General features: G+C 31.8%; 2 protein-coding genes across 3 annotated transcripts in view; both read right to left on the reverse strand.

Annotated features, from left to right (window-relative positions):
* The window catches only part of LOC119831098 (proteasome adapter and scaffold protein ECM29), an 18,480-nt gene extending 12,741 nt beyond the window's left edge, over positions 1–5,739 (reverse strand). Inside the window, exons 1-16 of the mRNA XM_038354353.1 lie at positions 5,612–5,739; positions 5,379–5,497; positions 5,168–5,296; positions 4,944–5,062; positions 4,534–4,659; positions 3,975–4,086; positions 3,659–3,798; positions 3,290–3,386; positions 3,115–3,204; positions 2,917–3,002; positions 2,710–2,822; positions 2,239–2,394; positions 1,645–1,786; positions 1,168–1,284; positions 590–890; positions 302–476 (exon numbers count right to left, since the gene is read on the reverse strand). Of these exons, the coding sequence (XP_038210281.1) occupies positions 302–476; positions 590–890; positions 1,168–1,284; positions 1,645–1,786; positions 2,239–2,394; positions 2,710–2,822; positions 2,917–3,002; positions 3,115–3,204; positions 3,290–3,386; positions 3,659–3,798; positions 3,975–4,086; positions 4,534–4,659; positions 4,944–5,062; positions 5,168–5,296; positions 5,379–5,497; positions 5,612–5,663 (2,074 nt within the window). The 5' untranslated portion in view covers positions 5,664–5,739. The remainder of the gene's footprint in view (positions 1–301; positions 477–589; positions 891–1,167; positions 1,285–1,644; positions 1,787–2,238; positions 2,395–2,709; positions 2,823–2,916; positions 3,003–3,114; positions 3,205–3,289; positions 3,387–3,658; positions 3,799–3,974; positions 4,087–4,533; positions 4,660–4,943; positions 5,063–5,167; positions 5,297–5,378; positions 5,498–5,611) is intronic.
* Positions 5,740–7,068: 1,329 nt separating this feature from the next.
* LOC119831357 (E3 ubiquitin-protein ligase NRDP1) lies at positions 7,069–10,519 on the reverse strand. 2 transcript variants are annotated; one of them, XM_038354666.1, is made up of 7 exons: positions 10,222–10,519; positions 9,993–10,135; positions 9,592–9,674; positions 8,997–9,202; positions 8,261–8,419; positions 7,837–7,967; positions 7,069–7,681 (listed from the first exon to the last, which is right to left on the reverse strand). In XM_038354666.1, exons 1-7 carry the CDS (start codon positions 10,309–10,311, stop codon positions 7,543–7,545), a joined length of 951 nt encoding a protein of 316 aa, XP_038210594.1. In that variant the 5' UTR covers positions 10,312–10,519; the 3' UTR covers positions 7,069–7,542. The 2 variants fall into 2 exon arrangements, with proteins under 2 accessions (XP_038210594.1, XP_038210595.1); XM_038354667.1 differs by having other exon boundaries at positions 8,264–8,419; positions 10,222–10,518.
* Positions 10,520–10,566: the final 47 nt, after the last annotated feature.

Below are 10,566 nucleotides of genomic sequence, written 5' to 3' on the forward strand. Positions count from 1 at the left end.
GTCATTAAGAATATGACAGTTATTTTATTACTTTTGTTTTTAATATACCGACAAACACTTTTGTCACTCACTGTTCACATAAAAGTTTTTAATGTTATTTTACTAATATATAGTGAAGTAAAACGTGTATTCACTCACAAATCAATTTGCAATTGATAACTTAAACGACAATGAGTAAAACTTTTATCAAGGTAAACTGATTCAACTAGTTTTAACTATATTTTTAACACGCTTGTTCAAATACGTACGCTTCACACTGGCGTAAGCGACTGACTTTTATGAAGTATATTTTATTCATTACCTGGGCTTGCATTGAGCAAAGAGGTAATCATTGCCAAATATCTTTCCAAAACTTCAGATTCGAGCAGATCGCTATAGAAGTATTTAGTCAATAAAGGTGAAGTCGCATTAGGATGGTTTGAACAGTCTTTGAGATTCGCGTCCCGGTTCAGACACATCCTGAGGTAGCGTAGTATCTGCAACAATATTTATTATAATAAAAAATTCAATCAGAAATATAATAAAAATCATAAAAATAATCGACCTAGATAGGACCAAGAAAAAAATATTTAATCAATTAAATTCTCACCTCTTGATAAGTCTGTGGGTGAAATTGCAATACTTGATTTCCGATGACAAACCTATGCTTTGAGTTGGAGCCTTTCTTTCGTTTCTGCATCTGTTCCCAAATGTAATTCAACGTTTCCTTAAACTTCGGCGCTTTGAAGACATCTTCCTGTACTCTGTCCTTGTCTCGCTTGGTGGAATCTTCATCTAAATTCACTGTTGTTGTCTCTTTCTTCGACACGTTATTCACTACATCATCTATTTCGTTCGGTCTTGAAGTGCCATATAAGCATTTTAGTGCTTCATTCGAAATATCGTCTTGGCTGTATATAAATAAATCATGTTATAAGTAAAAAGTTATGCTATTTCCAGAATAGTATTTCAAAATATACAACAGCATATATCACGAATTCTGGATTAGACTTATATAAAATAAATTTGGCAAAATTCACCAAATTAAAAATTTCAAGCCACTTCAAGCAAGAAGAGAGAGAGAGACTACAGAGAAGCAATTGACACTGTTTTATCAATTTCCGTAGAAAAAAAATCATTTGTGTTGGGAATAAGCTAATGAAATAGTCATATAATAATAAAATATACCTATCTCCACTGGCCAGCAACAGTAAGTATCTAGAAGGCACATAGTCCTGAGGGAACACAGCGGCTGAATACCTCATCGCGACGTATCGTATCATTGGCTCTTCGCTATGCATGTAACTGTGGGGCATGTATTATATTATAGCTAATATACACGTGACTTAAGAATGCTTCACTTTTTTTAAGCAGTTTTTAACGTAGACTCTGTAACTACCCTCATATATTTTTTACAATAACAAACTATGATTTATTAGCAATTAAATATTATGGTAAAGTGTTTTTGAATTTAGATATTAAAAATAATCCTAAATTTATTTTTCTTTCTATCTATTAAAATAATTAATATATATATTCTTAATTCGGAATCAAGAAGTTTTTTTTGTTATCAAAACAAATGTAATTGATGATTTACGGTTGTAAAAAATGTAACAAAAAAAGATAATTATTTAAAAATTAATTAGTTTAAATATTGTTTCTTACTGATCCAAAAGAGCAAACAGAGCTAGTGCTTGCGGCTGGTTGAACGGACTAGTGTTTCTCTCGGTTACTTCATCTGTATCCATCTTCTCGTCTCGTGACGTTCCCGCTCCGGATGATGATGATTCTTTATCTTCGGTTTTTTCTAAAAAATATATATAATATGTATTTATATTTAAGACAGAGAGATAATGAAAAAGTTGTTGTATTTCAATATATAGATTTTGTAAAATGGACACGAACGTGAAAGATGTGTGAGTGGACAGTAAAAAATATCAGAATACATAAATTTCAAATTATTATTTCTTTTTTAATTAAATGAAATGTAAAATACAAATACTCTTATTTTATGTGTGTATTATATTATAGATTTAATCAAATTACACCTAGCTAAATAAAACACTCTTATATACCAAACAATAGCATACTTTTTGCACAACGCAATATATAAAATGCAGGAGCTGACAAAAAATAATTCACAAGTCCTTGAAATAGACTTTCTAGCTATCCACAAGGGGACATTGGCAAAATTGTGGTAACACAGCGCTGCCATTTATCAGAAAATTTAATTGCATTCTTTCACAAGATTGTACCTACCGTCACTATTAATTTTGAAAGCCACAGCCATCTCCAACAAGGCATCTCTAAGTGCTGTCTTAATTTCGGGTATAGCTTCTGGAATCTTCTTTACCAATTCTTCGAGCAATGCGAACTGATTGCTGAAGCATTCTGGAGACTTCATTGCCAGTCTACCTAAAAACACAAATTTGAAAACGCACTTAAGTTTGATAACTTTTGAAACCCAAGAGACCAGACCATCGGCTACGTATATGTAGCACACACAACGGATTTTGTACAATTTTTGTCCGTCTATTTATTGCGGATAACATCGGGTACGACAGGACCGATATTGACGGAACTTTCTCTGATATATTACTGATGTAATAAGGAATAACTAAGGCTTCTTTTTATACCAATATTCATACGAAAATATTAGAATTTTAAGGAAAAACTCTTTTTGCGCAGGTGAAACCGCGGCACGCAGCTAGTAATTGAATATATATTTACCCAAACACATGTATGCTTTCTGATGATGCTCCGCGTGTTCTTCAGCTCGCACCAACTTTAGCAGGCCTTGCAGAAATACTGTGGCTACCTTCTTGAGTTGTACTTGATCACCACTTAAAAAAATTAGAATTTATATATATTTTTTTTGTGTACAGAAAGGAACAGAAGTTAACTAGAATGAAAAAATGAGACAGGAAAAAAACTCACTTATTGATAACATTTAATAAGAACATGAGCGCCATATTCCTCAAACGTGAATTAGTATTGGGATCAAATAATGAAGAAAACACAACCTGAAAAAAAAGAATTATATTATAATCTACAATTTACGACCATAAAAGACTACCCTGACAGTTGACAAAGAAAAAAAAATAGAAAGAAGTTTCATCATAATAAAATACTCACTTGAACACAATGTGGGAACATAATAGCAGGTCCTGTGGCTTTATTCAGATATTGGATAAGTTTTAAGCGAAGCCTTGTACATGCGGGTACCTATAAAACATAAAATGAATGTTAATAGAAACCTTTTTTCATACTGGCAAACACCATACAATACTAAATTGTCAACCAAAACTACCTTGCGATCATCTGGAGGTACTTTCAATCCCCCCCAAGTACCTAAATATAAAGAGTATAAAGGAGCTACTATTGACGGCTGGGACCAATCCACAGAACTGAAAAAAATTAAAAAAAAATTATTATCTAGTATTACTTAAAGCAATTAAAATTCGAATCCACACACTAACAACTTTCACATACTCTGCATATTCGAAAAATAAGCATTGCAATAATAATGAGTGTGCTGTTACATGTGTGATATTATATGTGTTGATTATGCATTGAAAGAAATACATGTAAACCAAATTCCATCATGGAGAGTTCTTTTATTTTATTGTTGGGCAGAAGAAAATGCAAAAATGAATAATAGTGAAAATCAAACTCTCACCTATTAACTCTTATCAAGGGACTATTGGCATGGTTGGCAACACTGAACCGAGAGTCAGCTGCGGCAACAATCAGTGTTAACAGAATATCATTCATGTTAAATATATCCTTGCTAATGAAATTCACTATGGACAGTTTCATCTGCAAAGCAAAAAAAATCACAATGTTAAAACAAATTAGTCTTCTTTTCAAATTTATTCCAAATTGTATAATTATTAACTATATTTTTTCAATTTACATAATACTATATATCTATTTAATGGTAGGTTTTGTGTTACATTTTTGTTTTAGTTTTGTGTTTTCAACCCTTTACTTACTTCCTCCAACTGGTTTGGGTTCAACTGATTCTTCTCAACGATCCTTTTGTATGATTTGACACTCATACCTGGTGGCACTTGAAAATCACTCTCTCCTGCATTGGGCAGAGCTCTACATAGGAAAATGAAATATAAGAGTAATGGGAATTACTTCATAATAATTTATGATATTTAAAATTCACAAAATAGAAATTAGTTTTGATAAAGTTTATATCTTCATTGAGAGGGATAATTTCGCCTTTTTTTTTAAATAATAATTATTTCTTTACTTGAATATTTCCTAATCAAAACTATAATATACTAGCGGTCCACCCTGGCTTCGTCCGTGGTATGTATATAGCCTAAAGCCTTCCTCAATAAACGGGCTATCACAGTGAAAGAATTTTTCAAATTGGACCAGTAGCTCCTCAGATTAGTGCGTTCAAACAAACAAACAAACTCTTCAGCTTTATAATATTAGTATAGATATAAACTTCATCAAGATTAATATAAACAAAAAAATTGTTACCTAATCTTGAAAACATTAAAATATAGCAATGATTAGATTTGAAACACTCACCTGTATGGTAAAAGCAAGACATCTGTTGCAAATTTAAGAATTAAAGCAGCAACCTTTGGTTTTTCTTTGAGATTAAGTTCCGATTCTTTTATATCAGCAAGCAGAGGGATCACCAACATTAATAATCTGAAAATATCAAATTGTGAATTGTTGTTCTATTATGAATGCTAAAGAAGTTTAACTGTTGTTTGGTAAATTACATTATGCAGTCTGAGATAGCTGTATACTGCCAATGTTTGAAGTTTTAGAGAAAAATATAATATGAAAGTATTTTTCTTCCAAACCCTATAATAAATTTATCTTCAAATTGTTTCACTATGTAATTAGTGATTGCATATATTCTCATAACACTTTGTATTGTATTATAAATATACTTCATATATTTGAAAAATCAATACATTCAAACTTACTGATCTTGATGCCCTTGAGGTCTATTCTCAATAGATTCCAGAAGACAGGGTGCTAGCTTAAGTTGCTGCTCTCGTGGTAATCTTGGATATCCCATTGTTATATAAATGATGGAGAAATTCTAAAATATAATAAGGTATAAGCAACAGAACACTATTAGCCATACAATAAAGATGATTTATAAAAATAATTAATATAAGTGTATGTTAAGAGTAAAAGTACTTACAATGATAAAACTGTTGGCAGTAGGATCTCGATATAATTGCAATAATGTTTCTACAGGTAACTGTACATCGGCTCTACACTTCACTCTTTTATTTACATGAACTAACAGTTCCATCACTTTTGTTCGAACCTGGAAAGTATTTAATATTGAATCTCTGCCCTGTTTAAACTCCTTACGGTTATAAAGAACAAAGCAGCTTTTGTAACCATACCTGTTCAAAAGGTGATGATAACTTCAATATTACAGGTGGTAGGAATCGGTTAAGACAACTCTCCAATTGCTCATCAGTATCGGCATTCCCCAAGCGGAGAAACACACGATCAAGAAGCACTAAAAGAGTGAAAATTATGTTTTATTGAAACAGTCGGCTATAGAATAGCTAGGTTACAAATTAATACATGTTTTTTTAAATTGATGTAAACGTTACTTAACCATAGAACTTACATAAATCATTAGAGCAATCATTACTGCTCTCTGCAACTTCCATCTCAGACATTGTTTACAGATTTTTTAAAGATCTATCAAAACAGTAGATACATTCGATTGTGTTTACTCAGCTAAACACAATGACATACAAAAATGCATTTTTTGACGTAAAGAGTTTGACATATTATAAAAATGTATTTGACGGTGACAACATTTTTTTTTTCGAATAGCCGGGTCATTATTTGACCACCTTGGATAAACACATTTTAATTAAAATTAAAATACTTAAGCAATATTTGGAGTAACACAAGCATAGCGAAATCAAAATGAGAATTGAACAATTTATTGCATTCAACAAAAACAATTCCCAAGAAGCCATTTAGATTTCGTGACTGTGTATCTCTAAATACGGTAGGTACTTAAATATTTCATATTACTATCAATGAAATAGTATGGTATAGTCAATAGTAATTTAAAATGATTAAAACTTTGTACTGTTTTAAATTTTTCGAACATAGTTCACACAGTACAGTACTGCAGTGTTATTTAAACTGAACCACAATGAGTAGTATAATTATACGGGTATTGAAGCATCTGTACATTTTTTAATGTTGACACGCTTTTATTAACTTCACCTGTATGTTTGTATCCATAGATTGTATACTTGTTTGTTTCTATGATTGGTATCAAAATTATCTTATTATCCTAAGGATTGCCAGGATTAAATAATTTACTTACATTGTTTTTTAAGAGCAAGTGAGATATTTGGTTGATTCTAACATAAAAGAATGCTAATTATTTTATTAAAATAAGTATATATTTTTTTAAAAAGCGTTACACATCATGGATGTGCTTCCAGAAGATTTTTATTTTATTATTCAATATTGGTCATACAAAACGTAGTTCATCATTTACAGTTTTTAGTGTTATCAACAAATTGTCCTTATATTACAACTGATAAGGTTTTTGTTTGTTCGTCCTTCTTACACATCGCAACGGAGCGGTTTTTGTCCGAATATGGTTAGAATACTAGTGACATAGGTTCCTTCTCACTGCAGTAAACATCTGAATCCCATGAGAAGATCGATTATGATAAGCATTTAACACTCCGACATTTATGAATTCCGAAAGTTGGTGCTATATTAGAAATGACATTAGAAATGACGCCTGTTAATTCTCTTTGACCTTGCGAACGTAGCCGCACAGAGAAGCTTGAAGACAAAAGCGGGGGCGATAATAAAAAGCAGCAAGCATCTGAAATCCTTTAAATTAATTCCCTATGATATTCATTAATAAAACAAATGCTCTTGAAAAAACAATTTTAATGATAATTATTTATCTCAACTGAGCTAAAAATAAAAATTTATTGAAACAAAAATCTGTGGATAATAAACAAATAAGAGTAGGTATGTATCACAAAGTTATTTCGTTGGTATTATGAGAAATCAGTTTAAAAATAATTACATAATAATTTGTTTTTTTTTTTCAATAGCAATATGATTGCATCCTATATTAAGGAATCTATTACTAGGTTTTTAAAATCTAACAACACAGCACTCTTTATTATACAAATGTTATGATGTGATATACTAGGGTCAACCGCCGTGATATCATAACGGAATGTTTGTTTTTTTCCTGTGCTTCATTTAATCTCCTTCAAATATACAACTCATTTGTCATTTACTTTCTTTTTTGTTTTGCTTTATAATGCGCCATCCAAATTTATAATCCTTGTAATAATTGTTCTTGTCCATGAACAATAATCACTGGAGTCCTCTCATAGGTCATGGTAATTTGCTTTACAAACTTTATTAGTTTAAACTTTTTCGCCTCACAACTCTCTAGTTCATAATTTTTTATGTAATTTTTCCAACATCAGCATTCTAAATGGAATACTTTTGAAAAATGCAGCATAGTTTGATGAACGCTGACCAACTTAATATCTATGACTATTCTATGCCGTGAGCAAATATCATTACAAGCCCGGGCTCAACCATCATGTGTTCATCAACATGTGTGTTATCACAGTGGAGCACCAATACTGCCTGCTTTCCAGGCACTCGTTTACATACATATTTTTCATACAATCTGTGAATAAGAAAAAATATGTTCCATGTAAAATGTATTGTCTATTAAGAAAAAAATTATTTCAGCCATATCTACCAACATTACTTTCAATGTCTTTAGTAAATTAATATTCATTGTTGGATACAAAAATAGTTTTATTAAAACAAGCACTGTACCTTCTATTATTTTGTCTAGTCTCTAGGGAGGAGAGGCCTGGTGGCCATCTTCTTTCATGGCAGTTTTCCATCAGATCATCTATTATGTGGGGAGGACATCCAGACTCTGATAAGCTTCGCTTGATCATCATCTATGGAAAAAATCATTGTTTCAGGATAGATTGTATCTTATATTTTGATTCCTATGCCAATTTTACAACTAAAAAATGTAAAATAAATAAGTTTTTTCTTTTTTTTTACGGCAGAACAAGCAAAAGAGCAGATGGGCCACCTAATGATATTACCATCGCCCATAAACACCAGTAACACTAGTAACACTTGCAGAAGTGCAAAATAAAAAAAGATTGAGTAAGCATTTATAAAAAAATCCATATTTCCCACAGCCCAGTTCAACATAGTAGCTACACATCTCTCAGACTATTACCACCTGCAGGACGTCATCGGGTGTGGAGATCATACCGCCCCAGCGTGTGACTCTCGCGCGGGATAAGGAATTAGCCCAGCGTATCACTTCTTCGCGTTCCATTTGATCAGCCAGTGCTCGCATCGTTGGATTCGAAACGCGCATCGCCCGCATGAACTCCTATATTAGAAAGTGTTTTTTTTTTTTTAGTCATAGTCGGCAATGGTACAGGTGGGTCGCCTGTAGGTAAGCGCTACCGCCGAATTTTGAATGCCGACTTTAAATTGGACAGGGATTGAGAAAGGATTGATGAGAGGAATAAAGGAAAGTACTAGCAAAGGTAAGGAAAAGGATACGTACTATAAAATTTTTATGCAATTGACACACATATACAAACAGACAAAACATTTTACAAACCATTATTTTGAGGTCTACCAAATTTCAGTATTGCATAGATATGACTCTTTTCTTTAAATATTTAATGTACTTAAGAGTTAAGACTACAGATTAATAGGAATTAGGAACAAGTGTGAAGTGAAACTCTATGAAAACCTTTCCAATAGCATAAGTAATTATAAGTTATGTCTTCAACATAGACTGATTTCATGGGGAATAACTACAAAAATATTTTCTATCATTCTGCCTATATCAAGATATTTTTGATTTGTTCAGACTTAAGATGACAAACATTATGACTAAATGATTTAATAATAATTCTAAGTATATATAGTAACATTATGTAAAGTAACAGATATACCTTCAGAAGAGCTAATTCCCTCTTATGTTCATTTATAATAAGCCTCTGCTCAGCCAACTCCTGTTGGTACTCTGTCAGCTTTCCTTGTTGTGTGGTTATAAGTGCTCGCAGCTCACGAACACAATTGTGGTCTGCAAGCTCATCTTTGGGTATAACAAGACCACAACCAGCTTCACAAGGCATTGGCCGTTTCGGATTGAATTCACCTAGGAAGAGATATGTGGACAACATTTGTATTGAACTTGTGTGTAATAGAAATGTCATTACTAATAAGTAATTTATTCAGGTCCAGTCCGGCTTCGCCCGTGGTACATATATAGCCTATAGCCTTCCTCAATAAATGGGTCATCTAACACTAAAAGAATTTTTTAAATTGGACCAGTACTTTGTGACATTAGTGCATTCAAACAAACAAACAAACTTGTCAGCTTTATAATATTAGTATAGATTATTATATAATGTTATTACACATATTTGCAAAAAAAAAACTTGTATAAAATGTTTAAAATAATATCATTGTCCTTGTTTTATAACTACCTATAATAACTAAACATGATTATAGCAAAGTAGTTCATACATTGAATGTAACACTTACATTCCACTAAGTGAGAAACAAGTGAATCCAGTTTTAAAACAGCATTGCAACCATGTGGTGCATTATCACAGCTGGTACATAATCTGTAATTCAAATATAAGTTGTTAATTTCTTATATATAAATATCAAAATATCTTTATTTAATAATTCATGTGCCCTAAAAGTTATAAGGATAAAAATACAATATGTTACATGTTTGCATATTTTTTTTATATTATTACAATTTAAATTTAAATACAAAATACATTTATTTCATGTTAATTTCAATATTGGAACATGCATTGACAAATTTGAATACATTCATTCATAATGAAAACATCTAAGGAAAATCTACATTTCTTGTTTACAAAAACATTAAACTCACTGCCCTAGATTTGAATATAATTTCGTAACTGCAATACCTTGAAAGTAGGTTGCGTAGGATTCTTGGAACTGGTCTTAGTTGACTTGCAGTGACTGCCTGCCGGTCTACTGGGCAAGTTGGCTGAAGACTTATCCACTCAGTTATACAGGCACGACAGAACGCATGTTCACAAGCAGGTGCCTTAAACAGTTGTTTATAATTATTTATCTCAGCGTTTATCAAGTTTGTCAACACTAACTTGACAGTTTAATTAGTTCAGGTCATACCTGTAATGGATCTTCTAGAACCCCTGAACAAATGGGACAAATAAGTTCTTCGTCAACGTCACCTTGAAATCTTTTGATTTCAAAGCCCATCCTTATATCCAATGGATGTCATGAATCATCCACGCTATAATTATCTTGATTGTTTTACAAAATTCACGAAAATACACCCAATAAATCAAACTCTATCTATGGATTTGTTTCCGCTAAATCCAAGTGAACATCATTCATCAACAAAAAATAATACAAATAGGCACACAAAATGCACTTCACACTTGCAACTGATAGTGATGTGCAATAAGTTTTGAGAGGCATGTATTTAATGGCAACTGGCAACTTTTACTTTGA

This window comes from Zerene cesonia, chromosome 13 (genome assembly GCF_012273895.1).
Source record: "Zerene cesonia ecotype Mississippi chromosome 13, Zerene_cesonia_1.1, whole genome shotgun sequence".
Lineage (NCBI taxonomy): Eukaryota > Metazoa > Arthropoda > Insecta > Lepidoptera > Pieridae > Zerene > Zerene cesonia.

Coding starts and splice junctions, on each gene's coding strand:
- LOC119831357 (XM_038354666.1), bottom strand. CDS start 10,311: ATGGGCTTTGAAATCAAAAGATTTCAAGGTGACGTTGACGAAGAACTT. Junction 9,675..9,992: donor CTACGCAACCTACTTTCAAG/GTATTGCAGTTA, acceptor TTTGAATTACAG/ATTATGTACCAGCTGTGATA. Junction 9,203..9,591: donor TGTTTCTCACTTAGTGGAAT/GTAAGTGTTACA, acceptor ATCTCTTCCTAG/GTGAATTCAATCCGAAACGG.